Raw genomic sequence first — 22,735 nt, forward strand, 5'->3', positions numbered from 1 at the left:
CCCGAAGACAGCCCCTCGGTTTCTTCTCTGGGAGCCCCTGCCCGCTCAGGCCTTCTGACCCCCTCTCCCCGTCTCTCAAGTACCTGGCAGTAAAGGGCGGGGCCGGGCAAAGGTCTGGCTGCTGCTGATGTAAAGAGAAAAAGAAACAAACAAAACCCGCTTTCAGCGGACAGATGCAAAGAATGGAGGTCCAGGGCGTGGTTGGCAGAGCCAGGGGTTTAGCCTAGAAATGCCGGGGCGCCTAGCCGCTTTGGCGAAGATGGGGAGTCTCGTCTGCGCTCGTGAGCCGAGCCAGCGATGCGCGCGGGGCTCGGGGACTGTTGTTCGTTCAGGCGGCGGCGTCCAGTCCCGGCCGCATGGCCGCCCGGGTCACCGCACCGGCCAGGGCAGCCCGCGGTTCCTCGGAGGCAAGGGCCCGCCTGGCAGCGGGGACGCCCGGAGCGCGGCCCGGGGGCCGGCGTCCAGGGCTGCTTCTCTCCACGCAGACAAAGTCTGCTGCGGCAAAAAAAAAAAAGGAAAAAAGAGAAAAAGAAAAAAAAGGGGGGCCGAGGCGGGGGCTTTTGCGGCTCGTAAATTTGTTTCCCTTGCCTTTTAACCCGCCCCCCGGCCGTCTTTCTTTTCAGGACTTGAGGGGATGTAAGCCGTTTGAAGTTCATCAACACGGTGAAGTTTTATTGTATTTCCGGTCCCCAAGATTTACACCCGGGAGGGGGAGCGGGCGGCCGGGCAGACCACTCCGCTCCCTAGGACTTCCCCGCCGGACACGTGGCCACTCGGACACTCGCCTCCGGGGCGAGGGCGGGAGGGAGCTGGGCCGGACAGGACGCGCACGCTCGCGCAGTCCGCCTTCCGACGGCCGCCTCCGCCCAGAGCTGCGCGGCCTGCAGGTAAGTGCGCCGCCCAGCTCGCGCGGCTGCGGGCGGAGAGTCCGTGCGTGCGCACCTGTGCGGCTGCGGGCGTCCGGAGGCGTGGAGGTGGCAGCCGAGGGCTTCGGCGCGGCCTGCAAGAGAAGGGCCCAGGCGGAAGGTCAGGAAGACAGCAGCACATTCGTTCTCTGCGTTTGAATGTGAGTCCTCAGCCTCCCCCCGGCTTCAATTGCGCATTCGGAATAGATTGTCTTACCTGGGAGAGGTCCGCCTCTGCCGAGCCAGGGCCCTCGGACGTTCCCGGCTGGGTGACTTCGGGCGACCGCTCATGGCAACCGGCTTTCCCTTGCAGTCATGTTCTTCTGTTGGTGCCCTAGGCGTCCTGGTACTTTCTAGCACGCTGGTCTCCCCTCTGTCTCTCCCACCGTCATTTTCTCAGGACTCCTCTCCACTCTCCTGTCTAGATCCCGCCTTAAAGCTGGCTGGGGTTTGAGGTAGGGCTTGAAGATGCGGCCTCTCGGAGCTACCCTGGGTGACCCTGCAGTATGAGCACTAGCAAGATGGTGAACATAGCTGTGCCCTGATAAGTTTGAAGTTGAGAAATCTTTTTATCTGTGAAGACCTCCAGCTGCATAAACAGAGGCTGAGAGGCAATAATGACCAAGCAGGTATGTCCACCCATGAGGCCCTGTCCAGCTCTGGGGCCAGGCCTATGGCCCCCTCCAGCCAGGCTTCCTGAGAGGGAGCAGACGTTCCTGGAATCTGAGTTGCCAGGACCAGCTCCCAAAACGGTTTTGCCTGAACTCCTGCCTCCAGTTCTTTGGCTGTGTTTACTGGCAACTGGGTTCTAGTTCTGGAAGAGATGGAAGGAAATGAGCACAGTTAGCCATCCAGCCGTTTGGGCCCAGAAAATGGCTGCAGGGGCCTGCCCCCGGTGAGCCCGTGACCCAGAGCCTGCACTGGAACTGCTGAGTGAATTAGGTAGTTTCATGTTGTTGGGCCTGGACTTGTGATCCCAACGACATCAAACCACCCGACTCCCGGCAGTTGCTGCTCCTCGCTTAGCTGGAGGAGTGGGGTGTGGGGAGTGGAGCAGAGTCCTGACTAGTGCAAAGCGGTGAACAGGGCTGAGGCCCCTCGACCGGCAGCAGCCAGTGTGTTCACCAGAGAGGAGCCCTGGGAAGTTCTGGGGTGTCTCCCCACTCGTGTATTTTTTACCGTGTGTTGGGAGGGAAGGGCACCGAGAGGCACCTTCTCTCCCACCATGAAAGGCACCTTGCTGGGCTGCTCTGCAGGGCCCGAGGGCGACGGCTGGGGTTTCAGGCGGCCTTCCTTGGGGTCCGGGGCTCCTTTCTGCACCCAGACTGTCCAAAGAAAGTCTCCCCAACTTGGCAAATGCTTGATTTCAAGAGACACGGGGCGTCCTTGAGGTCTGTGTAACTCCTTGGGGACAGAAGGCTCCACCTTAACAGGAAGCTTTAGGTCCTTGAAGAGGGTGCAGTGCGGTCCATTCCAGAAGGAAATCATCAGGATCCCTTGCAGTTTCAGCCTCTAGGCCTCCAAGGTCCTTCTCAGGGCCCCCTAGTGGGGCAGAGACGGGGGTTTTTTTAGGTCCTTTTCCCAATCCCACGGTTGGCTCCTTCCCCACCTAGAGGCCAAGGCATCCTCACAGACCCTGGGTCTGGGTTTCAGGTTTATGTGGGTGCTGAGAGCCAACCCCTGGGAAACGGGCCTGACTTGTAGCTACTGGGGAGCCCAGGCTGTTGGGCAGTTCATTCAGACCTATAGAGTGACAGGAGATGGAGAAGGGGGGTGGGGTAGGGGCAAAGCTGTGATACCCTCTTTGACCCCAGCCCTCTCCAGGCTCCTGGCTCTCTGCCCAGGAAAGGAATAACNCGGTTGGCTCCTTCCCCACCTAGAGGCCAAGGCATCCTCACAGACCCTGGGTCTGGGTTTCAGGTTTATGTGGGTACTGAGAGCCAACCCCTGGGAAACGGGCCTGACCTGTAGCTACTGGGGAGCCCAGGCTGTTGGGCAGTTCATTCAGACCTATAGAGTGACAGGAGATGGAGAAGGGGGGTGGGGTAGGGGCAAAGCTGTGATACCCTCTTTGACCCCAGCCCTCTCCAGGCTCCTGGCTCTCTGCCCAGGAAAGGAATAACTACAAGTGCTAGCGGAAGGCGTGGGATGGTCCAAAGCATAAGCTAACTTTTGTTCCCAAATTTCCCCCTCCATCCCCCACCCCTGCTTGAGGCAGAGGAAATGTGGAAAGGGGCCCAACCGGATGGGGCTCCGGCGCCAGGCTGACTTGGAGGGTAAAGGAGGGGGTCTTTGAACAAGGGGCCTCTGCCCCTCTGCTAGGGGCCCCTTGGGAGACCCACTCCCAACCCAAGGGAAACGCAACCTTTACCCCACTGTCGGGGTGAGCCAAGGCCCGCAGCACTGTCTCTTGATATATTCTCGCCCTCTGTCCGGTCTGGCTGAAGGGAGCCTGGAGTTCCCTACTGCCTTCCCTTGCTTCTCCCTGGGCCTCGGAGCCTCGCTGTCTTCCACCCCTTGCGTTCCTCGGCCACCCCCTCCCAGGAACAGTGCTGTAAAAAGAAAAAAAGGGGGGATGTTAGAGAGAAAGGAGGAAATAAAGTCTTTGGAAAGCAGAGAGTTTTACAACAGCCACAGGTTTTATGGAAGCAATTCCGTAATAACCTTCTACCTGCTCAACTCCTTTCCGCCCGGCCTGCCGCCCGCCCCGTTTGGTCTCCTGGACGCTCCCTCCCGAGGAGTCAGCCACCCCCACCACCTCCCGAATCCCTGATGTCTGAGAGTTTGGTGAGAAGAGATTCCAGAGATGTGCTTGGGCCGCTGACCTCTCAGTCCTTCCTTTCATCTCAGACACTTTGGAAGGGATGTTGTGCAGCAGATTTCGTTACTTTACCATTAAAACCCCCATCCGCAGGGTGTGGAAACACTGAGGTTTGAATTCATGTGTGCAGATTCGATGTGATTCGTTCTGGAGCTGGTTTTGTATAAGGGGCGAAGGTTCTGGGCACCTCAGTTTCTTCTCCCATGGAGCAACGGTCCCATCTCCTTTCCCAGAATGGGCCTGGGCTCTGATCCTGGGTAAGAAGAAATATCTTGGGGTGCTCGGGGGCATAGACTGGGGGACTTGTCTAATGTCGTTGTCCACAGCAGTGCTTTCGTGTGACCTGCACAGTTACCTGAGGGCGTTCACATTAAACTCGTCTTTGCCCACTGGTCAGATTCACACCATGTGGAACACGCTCATGAACAAGTGATAATTTCTCCGCCTGGTGCCCATCACTACCCTGAAGTAAGGATCACACAATCCACACTTGTCCTTGCAGCTCTAGGGAAGATACGCAGCAAAGGATTTTTGGGGAAAACAAAACATGTCATGAAATTTCATGACCTCCCTTGAAACAATGCGAGATATTTCCTTCACCTTCCAGATAAATATTTTAGGAGGAAGTTGTAAAAGAATTCAAATTTAAGTCACATACATGTGTTTGAGGTTGCAATATACATTTTACTTCAATATTAAGTCAACAGGCAGATTTTCAAGGGAAGCTTCCGAATCAGCTCATGTTTTACAGCCACAATTCAAGTATGCAAACACTCAAGTTTTTGCCCTTTTTCACAGGGGGTGTGATGGTTAGAAGAATGTACAGGCAAGTTTTTGGATCATAGATCTCATACGGGTAAAATTGTAAATCTACATAACTCACAGGGGTTGTCCATGCGTCCACTTATGAACCATTAGATTCTACATGTGAAAGCTTAAGCACATCCAGTATTATAGTTTGGCAGATTTACTTATTACATATTCCATACATAGCATAGAGCACAGCACATTTGCACACTGGGTTCAATGTAGATTTGAAATATATGTACACGCCATCAGGATATACACATCTATTCAAACACAGCATGCATAAATCTCAGCTTAGTTTACCCATGCAAAACAAACTTTCCCTTTTCCCAATTATTGTTTTTGGTTTTTTCTTTCTTTTCATTTCCCCCTCTGTCTAAATTTTCTCTCTCTCCTTACTGACAAGGACCCTTCTAAAATCCGCCCCTGGATCTAGGCACTCACCGGCTGGTCCTGGCCATGGCTGGCCTCTGTGCTCCCCACCTCGGCCTCACTCAGCAGCGCTCTGGGCCCCGGTGCGGCCAGGGGCTGCAGCTCCGCCCTCCCTGCCCTTCCCGGAGCCCCCAGAGCCCGGCCCCAGCCGTGCTCAGGCCCGGCTCCTGTGCGGGGACTGGCAAGAGGCTTAGCGGGAAGGCAGGGTTTCCCTCGTTTCTCGTTGGGATTGGGGGTGGGGTGGGGAGTGGTTTGCTCCCTCAGGACAAAGTGACCCCCACTCAAGCAACCCCTATTAAGCATCTTTAGCAACTGGGCTCCGGGGGCTGCAATCCTGTTTGCCTCCCTCGGGCATGGTAGGTCCCATTGTCTGGGGGAGAAAAAACAAGGTTTAGTGGGGGGGGGGTCACGGGCCCTCAACACCCAAACAGGGGCTCCTTCTCAGCCAACCATTTAATCATTTGCCTGAACTGGAGTTGAGCTCCTATTTGTAGCAACCGTGTTTTCTAGAACAGCCTGTCTGCGTGGGACTCATTGCTTGGCGCATCCGAGTCCCCACCTGGTGGGAGGTGAACTGTGGTGCAGACGCCGGGGCCTGGTGCTACTTCATGCTTTTCCTTCCAGTCACCTCTCCTGAGGGGACTGAGGCCCTCAGAGCCTGTCACTTTGAAGTTGTCCCCACCCTCCAGCTTCCTTGTGAGCTACGGCTAAGCTCTGGTCCCAGAAAAGAGGTCTGGGTCACCTCCTTATTCAACACCAGGAGCCACCAGGGGTTCGGGCAACTCGGGGGACAGAAGGAACCCCCACTGGACCCTGCCTGCTGGGACGCTCCACCCTGGTAGGGCAGGGGCCATGCCCACATGCCCTTCTAGCCCTAACTTCCTCCCTGAGCGCAGTGGCCCTCTTGACTGCTCTCTGGAGCGACAAATCCAGGGTGGGGAAAGGCAGCCAGAGGGCTGCAGTCGGAGTTCCGTGCCCGCGCAGCCTGCGTCTGTAGAGCAACCTAGCGCTGTGGCTTCTCCATAAATTAAAAAAAAGTCCCTGCCCCTCGTCCACATGCCCTTTTGGACCCTAATTTATGTATCGCACAAGGCCATCTACTCAGCCCGCCATGCTTCATAACACCATTATTTATGGCAGGAGAGATCTTTTTCCTGAAGAATATATTTAGTACAGGTAAAGCCAACAGCAGACTCCATACATCTGGCAAATTGAGAACAGGTGCTTTGCCTTAAAACTGTGATTCATTCACACTGCGCCCAGCTTTCTCGCGGGCGAGTCCGGTAGCTCCCTCCACTTTCCCAAGCGTCCTACCGCTACTTAGAAGAATTGGCATGTTTTTTTTTTTTTTTTTGTCTCCACACTTGGGTCCCCTGGAAAAAGCAGACCTTCCAGCTGTTCGGTTCCGGATATGCCGGGCTGTCGCCCTCGGAGAGCTGGGGTGGAAAAGGAGGGGGGCGGCTGGGCGCCTGCATTGATCTTTAAAAAATCATTTTGAAATCGCCATAATGTGAAGAAATATGGCGCTTCGCCCTCGTATTTCACACGTAATGACACGAGATGGCTTCATTTGGAAAGAAAAGCGGGTGGGAGGGTGCGCGTGTGCGGAGGTGATCCGAAGCCTTCTGCACGGGCAGAGGGGTAAATGGCCCAAAAGATAAAACATCAGATTAGAACGGCCCTACTTTTGTTAAAATAATGGGGCTGGAGAGAGCCTACTTTTTAAGGACTTGGAGTCGGAGAACGCCGAGAAAAACTGCCCCCGCCTGCTTCTCAATGCAACCCAAGGAGCCCCGGGTCTGTCCAGGGGCCACCCTTCCTGGGCACCCACACCCCAAGAAGTGACTGCCCCCGGGGCCGAACCTGGAAGAGCAGAGATGAGCCAGGGAGCCGGCCAGTGGGGTTCGAGGAGGAGGGTGTGGATCCCAGCTCAGGACCGGAAGAATTGATAACAACAGAACAGGGGGTTTGGAAGCTCCAGTGAGAGAGTCGCAGGAGGGAAGGCGGCGGATGAGCAGGAGACTGACCCCGCAGGCTCACTGTCTGTGCTGGCGCCCCGCACTGGTGTTTGGAAATCTTTCCGGGTGACAGTGTCAGGGGAAAGGAGCCGGACAAGAGAGGCGGATGGCTCAGTCCTCACTGGGTTTCCCCGCACCTCTGCGCCACTGACACCTTAGGGGAAGCGCCCTCAGTCCTTTGTCAGTTCAGCTCCCCCATCTGGGCAATTCTCAGGGCCTGGCCTGTTACTCAGCGGAGGAGAGGAGAAATGGCTGTCCCCTTCACCCCCATAACTTCCTTTTGGCCAGGGCCAGAGAGAGGCCCAAGACATTTAAAGGAGCTTTGGCTGCTTGTATTAAACTCAGAGGCTCAACTTTCCAGGGCCTGGTGGATCCCTTTAAACTCGCGAAGGTTCTAGGTCTAGGACAGCTGAATTTTACGACAGGATTTTTGGACATTCGCCTCCTTACACCATCCCCCTCTCCTCTCTCAGCTACTGAGGGGCCAGGAGAAGATCCCGGGCCCTTCACCCTCCTCAAACGGTCACAGGGAGCCCCCTCCAAAAAAGGATAACGTCTCAAAAACTCCCAACTTCTATGCCCCATCATTTCCAGTGGATCGCTGCTGCGCAGTTGTTTAATAAACATCTTGTGTCAAGGGGACAAGAAAAGAGGAAACGAGGGCCCGCGGGCTGGAGTGGAGGTGCGTGTGCGGGGGTGGGGGGACAGGACCACTTCCTCTTTCATGACGCTGTGGGCCCCTCTGGCTGCTCCCAGGCTGGGGCGCTCTCCCTCTCAAGCCCGCCTGGGGAGCGGGCTCCGCGGCCCGCGTCCCTCCCGAGGCAGCCCGCTGCTTTTCCCTCCGCCTCTCCTCCGCCCCCGCCGCCCCACGTCGAGAACCTGCCCCCCTTCCTGCAAAAGGCGGGGGGAACGGGAGGCCGGCTGCTCGGGCTGAGGTTACGTGGCCGCCCGAGCCCTGACGTGATAGCACATTGCATCAGCATAAAACAATCCATCCTCGATATGGAATGCGGTGCGGACGCATGACAGAGAGCGCGCAGCCCCCGAGCCGGATTGATTTATGTCGGAGCTGACGCTTTATCAGGCAGTCGGAAAAACTTTGACCAATCATTTTGCAAGGAGCGCCGAGCCGGGCTGCTCCACTGTACTTTGTTGGCTGAGAAGTTGAGCAGGGGGTGGGGGTGGGAGGGTGGGGGGCTGGGGGGGGTCGCGTCCGAAAGCCCTCACACCGGTCTGGGCGCCACCTCTCTCCCTGCTTGGGCGCCGCCGCGCGAGCGCTTCCCTTCCCCCTGCGAGCGCCCGGATAATGTCTGAGAATGTCCATTTCTGGGACGCTTAGCAGCTATTATGTCGACTCGATCATAAGTCACGAGAGTGAGGACGCGCCTCCAGCCAAGTTCCCTTCCGGCCAGTACGCGAGCCCGCGGCAGCCGGGCCACGCGGAGCACCTGGACTTCCCCTCCTGCAGCTTCCAGCCCAAAGCGCCGGTGTTCGGCGCCTCCTGGGCGCCGCTGAGCCCGCACGCGTCCGGGAGCCTGCCGTCCGTCTACCACCCCTATATCCAGCCCCAGGGCGTCCCGCCGGCCGAGAGCAGGTACCTCCGCACCTGGCTGGAGCCCGCGCCGCGCGGCGAAGCGGCCCCGGGGCAGGGCCCGGCGGCGGTGAAGGCGGAGCCGCTGCTGGGCGCGCCGGGGGAGCTGCTCAAACAGGGCGCGCCCGAGTACAGTTTGGAAACTTCGGCGGGCAGGGAGGCCGTCCTGGCTAATCAAAGACCCAGCTACGGGGACAATAAAATTTGCGAAGGAAGCGAGGACAAAGAGAGGCCGGATCAAAGTAAGTTATAAAAAGTGAGGAATACCCAGGCCGAAGGCCAGGCGAGGGGGAGGGGAGGGGAGAGGCAATAAACTGCGGACAATGTGAAGGGGAACCGCGGCGGTGGCCGGAGAGCGAGCCGGGAGGAGGGAGGAGGGCGGCAGGCAGGAAGCAAGCTGGGTGCCCCGAGGGGAGCCCGAGGCCGCGGGAGCAGCGTCGCCCCCGCTGCGCCAAGTCCTGGAGGGACCTGGGGCGCTGGGACCCTCTCGCTGCTCCCTCGGCCTTCCTTCCCCCACACTCCCGGTGACCTGGCTGGAAGCTCGGGAAGAGGCTGGGCGGGGAAGGGAGCTGGCGGGGCCGGGGAGGCAGCCAGCCAGGCGAAGTGCCCGCGCGGGCAAGGGCGGGAGCGCACGGGGCTGCCCGGGCCCGCGCGGCTGGCAGAGCTCCCTGCGCCACGCTCAGACAGTAAAAGCCGGCCAAGGGGAAGTGGGAGGGGGCTCATTAGGATTTTATTTGCGATGCAACAGCTTGGTGGAGGATGGAACCTAGCAGAACTCGCGCAGTAGCGGCTGAGGGTCGGCCGCCGGCGCCCGGAGGGGCGGGGAAGCCCAGGAACCGGTGACTGAGCCCCCTCCCCGGATGCGCCGGCCCCTCCCCGGAGCCTTCCCCCGGCCTCCTCCTCCCCTCCTTGGCATCCCCTCCAGGGCTGCGGCTTCCTTTTCTGCAGCTCCCCGCTGCTCTCCACAGGGCTCCCCAGCCCCAGCCGGTGCTGCCCACCTCGCAGGGAGTCGGGAATCTCTTCCGAACTTTGGGGCCGACAGCCGGAGGGCGAAGGAGAGATCCCAAAGGGACCCCGGGGAGAGGAAGGATGGGGAAAGAGGCTTGCGGAGAGGTGGAGGACTGTGCCCTCCCACAGTAGTTCCTCATCGTCTCCCAACTCCTCCATGAGCACCTCCGCCAGGAACCCAGGTCTGGCCGATTTCCCGGCGGTGCTGCTGGCTGAGGGGAGTGGTGGTGAGTCTCATGTACGTTGTTTTCAAGGCTGAAAAGACAGGACTGGCTGGGGGCTCTTAACCCCAACCCATAACCCTCGGGCTGGTGGGGACGAGTCCTCACTTCGTCCTCTTTTCGGAGAGTGGGGATCAGATTTTTTCCCCCTCTCCTTGCCTGACCAGGTTTCCCAGCAACAGAGGCAGTGCACAGGCCCTTTGGGGCATCCCTGCTGCCCCACTCCCCTGAGGTCCTGTGGGGTCCCACCAGCCAGGTTGGATAATACGTGCTGGCGTTTGAGTAACACCGAGTCTTCCCATACCCTCCCTGCTCACACCCAAACAGACCCCCACCCCCACCCCGCAAACCCCAAACTGCCTGGAAAACCCATTACTGCAAGGCAGCAGTTTGGTGAGAATCAATTATTAACAGTTTTTTTCCTCTTTCATATTTAATGCGAATGTGGGTCCCATCACAGGCAATCACATTAAGGAAATAGCGCTGCAAATTGGTAAGACATGGCACTTAGTGTAGGGTGAACCAGATTATTTTAAAAAATAATATATTCGGTGCTTTTCTTATTTGGAGAGAAGGACTCGAGCAGAGGGTGGCTATTATTTTGGACAGCTCTGCTTTATTTGGCAACTTTTCTTGAGTTCCAGGGTAGGAAGAGAGACAGTGAGGGTGAGAGACGCCTGTGCATATTTTTATTTCCTTACCCCCCCTCCACTCAATTCCCCTTTTCTCGGTTCCCCTTCACCACGTGGAGCCCCTTGGAGTTAGGTGTGCTGTGAATGACTTTCTGTTACCCGCCCCCCCCAATTATCCGTGGCTCCCCGCAATGGGACCGGAACATTCTTGCTTCCCCATTTCCCTGAACTTGCTTTAACCGGAACGTGAGCCGAGCGGGAGGGGACAAGGAGAGGTTATGGCAACCCTAAGTTATCTGTGGATCCCTGGTGCTCCCCTGTCCACAGACCGGAGCTGATCAATGGTTGCAGTTGGGGCTGCTTGTGAATTGGAGTGCACTGGGTGTTTGTGTCTCTAAGAGCGGGCCTGTGTTTGCGGTATGTGTGTGGGGAAGGAGGTGTCTACACAGACACACATGCCTGCTGCCATGTGGCCAAGGGACTTGAGCTTGTGACCAGGGCACAGCAGCCTGGGACTGAACTGAAGGGGCCAAGCCGCCTTGTGGCTGTGGCTGAGCAGAAGCTGCCCTCTCCTAGCCCAGTCCTTCTCTCACCTCGCAGACCTAGAGCCAGGGCCCTTCAGGTCAGCCACCCCCAGTTAGCCGGACCCATGGTACGGGGAGGGGTTGGCCACGCTGAGCTGGGACCTGAGTCCTCACCATTTTGGAACGAGTGTAGGAAGAGACTGAAAGAGGACCTGAGGCAGGCGACGCTTTGGGCGTGCTGAGCAGCCTGGCACATGGCTGGCTCCCTCCCGTCCAACTAACCTCCCACCTGGCGATGTCCGTAGCAACTCATGGCCCATTGCTGGGACCCCTCCTTGGAACGCGAAGGCCCAGGTGCCCTTTTTTCCAATGTAAGATGGGACGTGGAAGGCTGTGCCTTCTTGGAAGGAGCCCTGGAGGGCCCTTCGCCCCCACCCCCCTTTCTTTGATTCTGCCGCTGCTTCTCTTTCAGCCAACCCTGCTGCCAACTGGCTCCACGCTCGCTCCTCCCGGAAAAAGCGCTGCCCCTACACCAAGTACCAGACGCTGGAGCTAGAGAAGGAGTTTCTGTTCAATATGTACCTCACCAGGGACCGTAGGCACGAAGTGGCCAGACTCCTCAACCTGAGTGAGAGACAAGTCAAAATCTGGTTTCAGAACCGTCGGATGAAAATGAAGAAAATGAATAAGGAACAGGGCAAAGAGTAAAGGTCCCCCCCACACACACACTTCCCACCCCTTTCCCACCTCACACTTATTTATGAGTGGTAGCTGCGAGGCCCGCGCTGTCTGGGGTACGTTCAAGTGCGTGGGGAAGGGAGTCTTTCTCTTCAGAGTCCTTTCCTGCCGTCTAGAGCCTCTCTCCTTCGCTCTGACCAGCCCTCTTCTCCCTGGGCCTCAGGAGAAAGTTTTTTAATTTAGAAGATAAATGTAGTTGGTTGCTAAGGGGGGGGGTACAAGGAAAGGGAGACCCTAGTTCAGCCCCTAGCAATTTCCTCTAATTTTTGTGGGAAGCCCCAGCCCCTGGCTTCCAGCCTTCCTGTTTCCCCCACACCTATCCCAAAGTCACCAAGGGACACTCCGAGTGCAAGCAGCCTGCCAGACGTCCGCATGCCTACGGCCTGGACCCTGCAGCCGTCCAAGGGGGACGCTCACAGCCAACACTCGGATGAGGTGACCTCCCAAGTGCACCTCAAGTCTGTTAGAACAGCCAGCAAACCATCAGGCGAGACCCATCCCTGATGCAAACACACAGCAAGATGTCTAGAGACACGCCTCTGAGGGAGGCACTGCAGCCCAAAGGGCTGACTATGGCAACACCAACCCCACAGGACCCTCCACTCTACCCCGCCCTACCCGAGGGCAAGGGGTCTGACAAACGCAGCCCCCAAGCGGGCGGGCTCCAAAGGCCAAGGAAAGGCAGCTGCGGTCTTAGGAAGGCATCGTAGGTTTCAGGAAGGTATTACACACACACACACACACACACACACACACACACACACGTGTTGTCGCAGGATCTGTCTAATGCTGCATGTTGTTTTCCTCTCCCAACAAAAGGGGATCCGATCGCGGCTCGTAAGCCTTGACAATGTTGTCCATCTGTTCACCCGTGCCCCGCCCGACAGACTGTAGCTTCTCTCGCTCTCCACCGGCCCCTGCATTCTTCCGCATCCTCCCAGCTCTGAAGTCATCTCTGTTCGGTCCGATCCACCTTGCGCCAGCGAGTCGAGCCGCCCCTAGTAGAAACCCTCCACCCTCCACCCCTGCTAGGTCAGCCCCGCCAAAGGCAAGAGAGCCAGGGCAGCAGAGTCCCACGGAGAACTTACTGGGAATCGATTCCCGAGCTCCCTTCCTGGGTGAGTTATCGGGGAGTGGGAGGGTGAAGCCTCCAGCGAGCGGCATTAGGCGTGTTCCTGCCCATCCTGCCCGCGTCCGGAGGAACCCCTGGCTGGGCGGCTGCCCGCCCCAGCGCAGAAGGAGAAGGGCCCCAGCGCCCGTCTTTGCTTCCGGCGACGCGGGCCTGGATGGCGATCTGCGCGGCTGCCGAGCGCACGCTTCTGGGGGACAGTCCCGCGTGCAAAGGAAAGAGGCGGAATGGCACCTCATCATCAGGCCGAAGCTTACCCTCTGCTCCCCTACAGCCCCCTGCTCCCCCACCTCTCCAGCCCCTTTCAATTCCGTGGACTCCTGCTTCTGCGTCTCCCGCCCCTGCAAGGGGACATTCCAGTAGAACTTTTTGGCTTTGTCGGTGGCTGTCGTGAAATTGTGCCGTGTTTTGTGATTTCTTTGGGGGTGATTGTCTCGCCTGTCTTCAGTTGTCGCTTATGTAGGAGGGGGGTGGGTGGGAGTGGGGAGGGTAAGGGGCCTAGAGCTCTGATTGTTTTTGGAAGAAAAAAAAACGAGAAAAACAACAAAAATATATATCACTCTAGAAAACCAATCTCTCCTGTGTCTTATTCTGTGTTGGCTCTCCTCGCCCAGCCAGTGGTCGAGATCCTAGTTCCAAGAGGGTAGTGTGAGGAAGGAGAGAGGCCCTGTGCCAAGGAAGTTTCTCTTTAGACCTCGAAGAGCCGGCTTCCTGGAGGAGCTGAGGGCGCCGGAGCCTTCCAGCAGGAGGGCCGGGAGCCTGGAGGGAGGGGAAAGGGAAGATAAGCGGTGGGGAAAGGAAGTCTGGTTTCGCTTCTTCCAAAGTGGCACTGGGGGGGGGGGTCTCCCCACAGACTCCAGAGTCAGAGGGAAGGCAGGGCCAGCCATGCAGCTCCGGAAAGTTGTTACCCTCTTGGGGGTAGAGCCAGGAGGCCAAGAATGTCACCTTGGTTTGGCCCCTTTAAAACATCACGCAAGTAAGGAAGGCAGTAACTTTTTTCCTCCCGCTGTCCCCGCCGCAGCAGGGCTGCTGGGCAGGCAGGGGCCTCCGGGAGGCTGCACTCTCCTTTCTTCCCCTCCAAGGGAGCCCCACCTGGGATTGGAGGTGCCAGTTTGAGCCGAAGGAAGCTGCCCCGGTTTAAAGCGGGTGGCGGAGGGTAGGGGCGGAGGCTTGGGAAGGCTGCTCCCTAAGGCGGAACGAGAGGGTTGAATGTGGAACAGAACTGTCTCGGGAGAAAAGTCCCCTTCCAGCTGGGCCCCAGAGCCACACTCTGTTGGGAGAGGGAGGCACCTTTCGGTGCCTCTCAGACTGTGGCGTCCCCGCTCGAGTTTCTTCAAAGACCAGCTTCTTAGGCAGCTCTGCCCTTGTCATTCAGGCTTTGGGATTTGGCTTCTGCCGGGTTGGCGCTTGGGAGCCCGCTTCCCACCTCCTGGAGACTCCCACCCCGCTACCCCAGTGTGGCCTGCAAGGACCCTGCAGTCCGGGTAGAGATAGGGACAAAGCATAACCTATAACCCGAATGAAAGGACCCTGAAGCGAAAAGGCCAGGCCTACCCCTCTCCAGCGAACAAAAGGGTGTGCCAATCAGAGACAGAGCGGGAGGCTGGAGAAAGTGGAGCTCCAGGGTGCGGTGGGGCCTGGCACCCCAGCCTCCAAGGGGTCCATTCGGGGTAGAAAATGAATCTGGCTTTAGGGCTTGTGCAGACTGGCAGCCTGGGCTCCCTGGAGCCAGCTGGGGCTGCGCGTGGCGGAGAAGGCCGGGTTCAGTCCAGAGCAAAGGCAGAGAACCGGGCTGGGACCTGCAGGGTAGGGGGTGAGGGCACAGGGGGAAGCCTCCAGCGGCGTCTGGGTCCTTCGCCAGTGGTGGCTTCTTTAAACACAAAGGCGAAGATGCGGAGGCTGGGAAGCCGGAGATGGGGAAATCTGTTGTCATAAAAGAGAGCGAGATATTCAGGGAGGAAGACCTAGAGAGTGCGAGACAGAGAAGCCGGGAGAGGAATTCAATGCCGTGTGCGCAGCAATAAAAGAATATGACCGCTATAAAAGTTTATAGCGTATAAATTTCTGAAGGTTAAGAAACTGAACAGCAGCAAAGCAAACAGTGAGGGGAAACTTTCCGGAGCCGAGAGAGCCGCAGCTGGGTCTGGGCTCGGGCCTCGGGGTGGGGGCTGTCCACACAGCCCCCACCTTCGCCGGCCAGTGACTGGGCTTGGGGTTTCCGGGGCCCCAGGGCGCCAAGAGGGGAGAAGAGGGAAGGGGGACAGAAAACACTTTGTTGTCGCAAATGTTTTAGAGAACGCAGTCGGGACTCTTGTCTTTGTTCTTCACACCCCCTCCAGAATCGGACGTCATAAAGAAGCCCCCTGGACACACACGCACACACACTCACTCACACACACACGCAGGTCCGGCGGGGCCAGACGTCTGGGCGCGGGCAACCTCCTGGTCCTTTTTCAGTTCCATTGCGCCCTCTCGGGCCTCCCTCCACCCCCAACCCCCACCAAAAAGCCCAATCGTTTCTCCTCGGAATTTAAAACAATCGTATTCGTTTGAAAAGTGCTCGGCTCCCCCTTTTACCGGCCATAAACGGCGCACCGCTTGGCGGTCTCTGCCAGAACTTCGGGTCTTGAAATGGGGCGCAGGAGAGCAAAAACCTTCGGCTTTTTTTTCTCCCTCCTCACCCCTCGACCTTTTTTTTTAGCTTATCTTCACGATTGTATGAACCATTTCCCAACTTCCGATGCATTTTCTCTCGCCTGCTCTCGTTTCCCTCCCCCCTTTTCTGCCAATCGTGAAAGTTTCTCCCCGCCGGCCGCCGGGGCAGCCGGCTTCCCGGGAAACGGGCCGCGTCCGGGGCGGCGGCGCCTTTTCTCAAGGCGGCCGCTAGATGGCAGCCTTGCTCCACGAGAAAATCCCGGGAGCGGCGGCTGCGGGCGCCGGCGGCGGCCCCTCGCACCTCGGTCGGCCCTGAATCTACGAACCGAGCGCTACCAGAAGTCATGAATAATTTGCGCGTAATAAAAATAGAAGCTTCATTATGGCTGTTTCCCCCATTTTATAGATTTCAGATGTGCTCGTATTGCCCCCCTCTCCTCAAATGGTCAATTTTCCGAATTTCCCCCAGGAGGAGGGCTCGGCGCGGCTTCTCCACCCAGTTTCTGTGTGCGGTGGGGCAACAAACGCATGAGGACGGGGAATAATAGTAGTAGTAGCAATAATAATAATAATAATAGGACTAATGGGTATACATAAAAGAGGGGAATTGGCGCGGGGGAAGCGAGAGTTTCCCGGGGAGGGGCCCCGCGGACGCGGGGGAGCCGGCCAGGTGAGCGGGGAGAACCGGCAGGAAAAGGCCGGAGGAAGAGGAAGCTGCGGGGAAGCTACTGCCCGAATCGGCGGCGGGAGAGGGAGCCGGGTGAGCCAGCCTGGGGGTGGGGCGGGGGCGGGGGCAGTTCGGGGGGGACGCGGACCCGCGGCTCCCGCGGGGCGCGCGGCGCGGGAGCCTGTGTAAATGTCGGGGTCCGGGCTGGGCGCGCGTCGGGGGGACCGGGCGCGGGGCGGCGCCTCCCCGGGAAAGCTCCGGGGCTTCTTCGGGGGCCTCTGCGCGCCTCGGGCTGGGTCGCGAAAACTTGCGCGGTCCGCCGTCGCGTGGAGGGGCAGGAACGGCGGCGGCGGGCTCGGTTTTCCCCGCGGTCCGCGGTCGCCAGGTGTGCGCTCGGGTCCGTGCGCCAACGTGGACCGCGCGGTTCCCTCCCGAAGTTTGCAGCTGGAGGCCTGGCCTGGGGGGGGGGGGCGTCTGTCTGAGGCCGGTGTGCTGTCCGCCCACAGCTCCTTGGATTCCGCATCTATTGCCTCCGGGCCCAGTCCTGCCCGCGCCCCTTGTCGGGACAAACCTGAGCGAGAAATGGACCCCCCGCCTTAGAACTAGCTGGGCCACAGCCTCTCCTCTTTCCCCGCAGGAGCAGGTGCGGAGAGCCCGGCGGAGTTTCTCAAGTTGAGTTTCTCTAATAAATCTGCGTTCCGTGGGGTGTTTATAAATTATCTCCTCGCTCGTTCTTGTTTTTCCTTATAATAGAAACATTTTCCTTCCATCAGGAATTTCTAGCACGGTGTAGGGATGATTTAGAACAAGCCATTGAATTTCTACCTCGCCGGTGAGTCCTCAAACCATGACCATAAAACCCGCCGCACTTGATAAAAAGGTTCGCTTCGGCAACAACTTAGCTCGCCCTCCCACCGCCTCGCCGCCCTCTTAGTCCGGAACTGAAGATTTTCGCGACCTCTCCCTTCCTTCTGTCCTTTCTCCCTGTCAGCCCTCTCCCATTCTTCACATTCACTTTGGAAGGACCAGGTGGCCGCCATGGCAAACTTCCCCTTAGAAAGGCGGTGGTTTCATTTTCACAAAAGGTTGGGGTGAATCCGATCCCCCAAAAGCACTTTTCTGAACACAACCCAAACCTCTCTCCTAACTGAACAATTAATCGAATGTATTTGTAAAGCCCCCACTTTTGTTGCTAGAAAATTTCTCCTCTTTCTCTCCCTTCCTTCTTTCTTTTCTTTCCTTCCTTTGGCCAGGGAGCTCCTTCCGGAGACTGTTGGCTCAGACTCTCAGACCAGGGCCTTCTAAAGCCCAGTCACCATTGTCACTAGGCCTGACAGGCCGGAAAAGGCCACCGGCGTGAGAGCATGGCACGGAGTCAGTTCAAAACCGCAGTCTGTTTCAGGCCCAGGTCCTCGGGTCTGGAGGGAGAGCTTAACCGCAGGCTCTGTCAGGGGGAGGAGAGAGAAAATGGGGCGCTCGGCGGCCTTGCTGCGTCTCTATCCCCTCTACCCCAAGGTTAGTTTAGGCTGTGTCAATGGCTCAAAGGACGCTGAGAGCTCAAAGGTGTCCCCTTTTCACACACCATGCGGCCCCTGCCTAGGGCAGAGGAGGGCACAGGACAGCCGGCAGCAAGGCCAGGTGCCAGGGCCTCGGTGCTCAGCAGTGGCCCCTATTTCCCTTCCATGTGCTGATGGTTTTATCCGTGCCCTCCCACCCCAGGAGGCTGAAGACTGGCCTGGGAAGGTTGGGAGCCAAGTGGGCTGGGTTACTGGGTCCCCAGGTCTGGGCGCAGAGGTGGGGCAGCCCAGCTGGCTGTCATCTTGCCGTGGCATCAGGCCCCTCTCCCATCACACAAAGTTGGTCCCCCAAAGTGCTGACTGGGGCCCAGGTGCCTTCTAGAGACCTCCTCCCCATTCCAGCACTCCCCAAAACGAGGCTGTGCGAAGCTGCAGAATCCTCGGTTGCAGGGGGTAACTGTGCTCAGTGCCTCCCCCATTAACCAGAAAGGGTCTTCTCCCAGTCCCCGTCCCTCCTCAAGCCCTCCCAGACCCCTTCTCCAAAGAAACCCGGCGCTTGTTTGTTTAATAGGGGAAAGCCGGCGAGTGGCCTGGGTGGGGCAGAGAGGGGGTGGTTTGGGGGCCCCGGAGAGGGGGTGGGACAGGTGCTGTCACAGCTGAGGAGGCAAAAAATCTCGGAAAAGTCACCGTTTGCGCCGAAAAAAAAAATCCCCATAATCGTTTTCATTTCGGCTTCGTCACCCCCACCGAGCTGCAGCCGGGCGGCCGGGCGATCGAAGCTGCAGTTTTATAGCTGTAGAGGAAAGAACTCGTAAAATGCTAACAGCTTTTATGCGCTGCGGCATAAACAACAACAGACTCCGGCTTTATTGCGTTTTATAGTTTGTTAAAGAGTTTACAGCCGTTTTTTTTTGGGGGGGGCCGGTTACCCAGCCAATTCCCTCTACAGGATAGTTAAACCTTTATCAATAATAAGGAAATTGATCATTAAACCTTTAAATATGACTACCTCGTTTGTTTGAAAATATGTTTAGGAGAGGAAGCTGTATGATTTGATAACTTGTATTAAAATACCAATTACATTTATAGGACCTTTTAAAACTCGGCGCAATTAAACCGTGTTCTTTTACATTTTTCCGAAGCGACCCTGACATTTAAAAAGACTCCAACTGCCTCGTTAAAAACCACGAAATTAACAGCGTGCTTACGCCTGGCGCGTTGTGTCTGTGTGTGTGCGTGGTTTTTTCCGTGACTCCCCCACATCAGCCTTTGGGGGTGGTCTGCGAAGGTATTTGATTTGTTGTGAGGCGAGAGATATCTCATTAATGTAGGTAGTTAAACAGATTTAATCCGTATTCATTCTCTCTCACCCCCTTTCCTCTCCCCCTCTCTCTCCCCCTCTCCCTCCCTGGGTGGTTTTTTTTTTCCCTTCCCCTCCTTTTTTCCCCCCTCGCTCTCTCCTCACTCCCTGGCGCTCTCTCGCTCTAGCTCTCTCTCTCGCTCGCTCTCTCTCGCTCGCACCCTCGCTCTGCGTTCTGTCCGGGAGGAGTACGGAGAAGCCAATAGGATGCGGGGTCTCTAATGGATGCAAATGATCATGAAAAGACAGTGCAAAATATGAAACAACTCATTTGCAGGGAAGTAAATCACCGAAAACTGTTTATGAACTGGCATCCTTTCTTCGAAATGTAAAGCGAGGACCTCTTTAAGTGGCGGTATATTTTTGTTTGGGGGGTGGGGGGTGGGGGGAGGGCGCGCGAGCCGCGGCGGCCATGCAAGCTTAGACTTTTGGAGGCTTCGCTGTCCTTTTCTATTCCTGGAAATCACAAAAAGTGTGGTGGCTTCGAGATCTTCTTCGCCTTTTCTTTCTTTTCTTTTTCCCCCCCTCCTCCCTTTCCCTCTCCTTTCCTGGCGAGGGTGACTAGGAGCCGGCGAATCCGCGTTTTTTTTCTCTCTCTCCCTCCCTTTCCCCCTCCCCACCCCCTCCCCAACAGCCCCCAACTACAGCCGCCGCCGCCGCCGCCGCTTCAAAATTCAATAAAATGAGCTCTTATTTCGTCAACTCACTGTTCTCCAAATACAAAACCGGGGAGTCCCTGCGCCCCAATTATTATGACTGCGGCTTCGCCCAGGACCTGGGCGGCCGACCCACCGTGGTGTACGGTCCCAGCAGCGGCGGCAGCTTCCAGCACCCGTCGCAAATCCAGGAGTTCTACCACGGGCCGTCGTCGCTGTCCACGGCTCCCTACCAGCAAAACCCGTGCGCCGTGGCGTGCCACGGGGACCCGGGCAACTTCTACGGCTACGACCCGCTGCAGCGGCAGAGCCTGTTCGGCGCGCAGGACCCAGACCTGGTGCAGTACGCCGACTGCAAGCTCGCCGCCGCCAGCGGCCTGGGCGAGGAGGCCGAGGGGTCCGAGCAGAGCCCGTCGCCCACCCAGCTCTTCCCCTGGATGCGCCCGCAAGGTGAGCTCGCCGCGGGGTGGGAGGGAGACCTGAGGGCCCAAGGCCGGCGGTGGGGCCAGACAGGCCGGGGCTCATTTCCTCCAGCTCCTGTTAGACCTGCCTGCTCCGTGCAGAGGGCCTCCCTCTTCTTGCTTCCTTCCTTCCTTCCTTCCTTTTTTTCTTTCTTCCTTTCTTTCTTTTCTTTTTTTTTGTTTCCCTTGAAGGAGGGTCTCTAAGAGACATTTCCTGAACCCATAAACCCCTCACCCCGCCTTACTTTTCTTCTTCTCCCCCTCCTCTTCCCCCCTTTTACTGTTTTATGGGGGGTAGTGGAGAAAGGGTGGTGGGAGTGGGGGCGCTCAACTTTTGCACTTCTCAATTGCTTTATAGTTTAATTACCCTGAAGAAACTTTTCTTCTGGGGCAGAGGCTCTGGGGGCTTTTCAAGGTGGGTCCATTCGTTCCCATCCCGGCTTTTTTATTCTTATTTTCCCCCGCCTTCACATCCTTCCTTCTAAAGTTTATGGCACTTTTAATAGATTTGAACCACCCCTACCCCACTCTCTGGTGCTTGTTGCCGGGGGAGAGGGCTTCCCCTTCTGGTTCCCTTAAATTCAGTGGTGTCTGATCCCCCTACCCCCGCCCCCGCTGACCGCGGCCTCCTTGCGCCCCCTCCCCCGCGCGGGGTAGAAGGTCCCCTCTGCCCTTATTATGCTGGTCTCCGAGGCTGGTTCACGAATCTCCCAACCTTCTCCGTCTCTGTCCCCTCCCCCACCCTCCCCTCCCTCCGTCTCGCCCTTTCCCCCCTTCCCAGCAGCCGCCGGACGCAGGCGAGGCCGACAGACCTACAGCCGCTACCAGACCCTGGAGCTGGAGAAGGAGTTTCTATTTAACCCCTATCTGACTCGCAAGCGGCGGATCGAGGTGTCACATGCCCTGGGACTGACAGAGAGACAGGTCAAAATCTGGTTCCAGAACCGGAGGATGAAGTGGAAAAAGGAGAACAACAAAGACAAGTTCCCCAGCAGCAAATGCGAGCAGGAGGAGCTGGAGAAGCAGAAGCTGGAGAGGGCCCCGGAGGCGGCGGAGGAGGGCGACGCGCAGAAGGGCGACAAGAAGTAGGCTCCGAGTGGGACTGCCAGGGCCGCGGTCGTCCTCCGTCCGCCGGGCCCCCCCGCCCCCGGCCGCGCCGCCGCCCGCCCCCGCCGGAGCGAGCTCCGGTCCCGCGAGCGGGGCCTGGAGCCTGGCCTCCCACCGCAGCGTCCCCACCGCGCCAGTTCCCGCTAGTGGTAGTATCTCGTAATAGCTTCTGTGTGTGAGCTACCGTGGATTTCCTTCCCTTCTCTCGGGGGTCGTGGGGAGAGACAAGGGTTGTAAGCAAGGACTCCCTCGCCCCGCGTGGGTGAGCGGCTGCGGCTTGGCTGAGCCTCCCCTGCCCCCACCCCCTGTAAAAAGCCTCCTTGTGCAATGGTCTCTTTTCCTCTGAACGTGTTTCTTTGTAACGACCGAGGTACCGATTTCTGCTAAGTTCTCCCAACAACATGAAACTGCCTATTCACGCCGTAATTCTTTCTGTCTCCCTCTCTCTCTCTCTCACTCTCTCTCTCTCTCTTTCTCTCTCTCTCCCCCTCCTCATTTTCTCCTCCCTCCCCTCTCTCGCTGCTGCCCTGCCTAGCTCGCTGGCTTTCTCTCTTGCTTCTCTCTTTTCCTCCCCTCCTTTTTGGTTTGACAATTTTGTCTTAAGTGTTTCTCAAAAGAGGTTACTTTAGTTAGCATGCGCGCTGTGGGCAATTGTTAAAAGTGTTCTTAGGTTTACTGTGAAGAGAATGTATCCTGTATCCGTGAATTGCTTTATTGGGGGGAGGGAGGGCTAATTATATATTTNGCCTAGCTTCTCGCTGGCTTTCTCTCTTGCTTCTCTCTTTTCCTCCCCTCCTTTTTGGTTTGACAATTTTGTCTTAAGTGTTTCTCAAAAGAGGTTACTTTAGTTAGCATGCGCGCTGTGGGCAATTGTTAAAAGTGTTCTTAGGTTTACTGTGAAGAGAATGTATCCTGTATCCGTGAATTGCTTTATTGGGGGGAGGGAGGGCTAATTATATATTTTGTTGTTCTTCTATACTTTGTTCTGTTGTCTGCGCCTGAAAAGGGCGGAAGAGTTACAATAAAGTTTACAAGCGAGAACCCGAGACTGGCCGGGCCCGCGCTCCTCATTTGCTCCCAGCGCCTTGCAGAGCCGGGGGAAGCCGGTCACCGGCCTCCTGCGCCCGCCCGGCCAGGCCGTGCGGAGGAGGGGGCGGGGGCTGGAGGCAGGTGGTGCGAGTCCCTTGGCTCAGGGGCGCGAGGGGTGAGGGAAGCGGCTGCGCGTGATTGGAGGAGAGAGGAGCCAGGGAGGGGAGCCAAGAGAAACCCCCATCCTTCGCGTTCCGAGGCTGCGTGGCCCTGGAGACCCCGAGACCTGGCCACGCTGGAGAGATGCGCGCTTGGACTGGTCGCTGTATCCTCACCACCTTCCTCTTTTGTTTCTGTGTGCCCTCTCCTCTGTGTGTGTGTGTGTGTGTGTGTGTGTGTGTGTGGTGGGGTGGGGAGGAAGGTGGAGTGCAGGGCTGCTAAACCAAGTGTATATATA

The 22,735-nt window shown here is 57.6% G+C and overlaps 2 protein-coding genes across 3 annotated transcripts; both read left to right on the top strand.

Moving 5' to 3' along the window:
- The first annotated feature begins 8,201 nt into the window (after positions 1 to 8,201).
- Positions 8,202 to 12,435, top strand: HOXB9 (homeobox B9). Its single transcript, XM_037033424.1, has 2 exons — positions 8,202 to 8,816; positions 11,432 to 12,435. Exons 1-2 carry the CDS (start codon positions 8,300 to 8,302, stop codon positions 11,665 to 11,667), a joined length of 753 nt encoding a protein of 250 aa, XP_036889319.1. The 5' UTR covers positions 8,202 to 8,299; the 3' UTR covers positions 11,668 to 12,435.
- Positions 8,730 to 21,984, top strand: HOXB8 (homeobox B8). Of its 2 annotated transcripts, XM_037033425.1 has the most exons (4): positions 8,730 to 8,816; positions 19,154 to 19,380; positions 19,660 to 20,131; positions 20,924 to 21,984. In XM_037033425.1, the coding sequence occupies exons 3-4, from the start codon at positions 19,708 to 19,710 to the stop codon at positions 21,229 to 21,231; spliced, it is 732 nt and encodes a 243-aa protein (XP_036889320.1). In that variant the 5' UTR covers positions 8,730 to 8,816; positions 19,154 to 19,380; positions 19,660 to 19,707; the 3' UTR covers positions 21,232 to 21,984. The 2 variants fall into 2 exon arrangements, with proteins under 2 accessions (XP_036889320.1, XP_036889321.1); XM_037033426.1 differs by having other exon boundaries at positions 19,154 to 20,131; positions 20,927 to 21,984.
- Positions 21,985 to 22,735: the final 751 nt, after the last annotated feature.

Source organism: Sturnira hondurensis, unplaced genomic scaffold (assembly GCF_014824575.4).
Source record: "Sturnira hondurensis isolate 20B ecotype Veracruz unplaced genomic scaffold, ASM1482457v3 Scaffold0021632, whole genome shotgun sequence".
Classification (NCBI taxonomy): Eukaryota; Metazoa; Chordata; class Mammalia; order Chiroptera; family Phyllostomidae; genus Sturnira; species Sturnira hondurensis.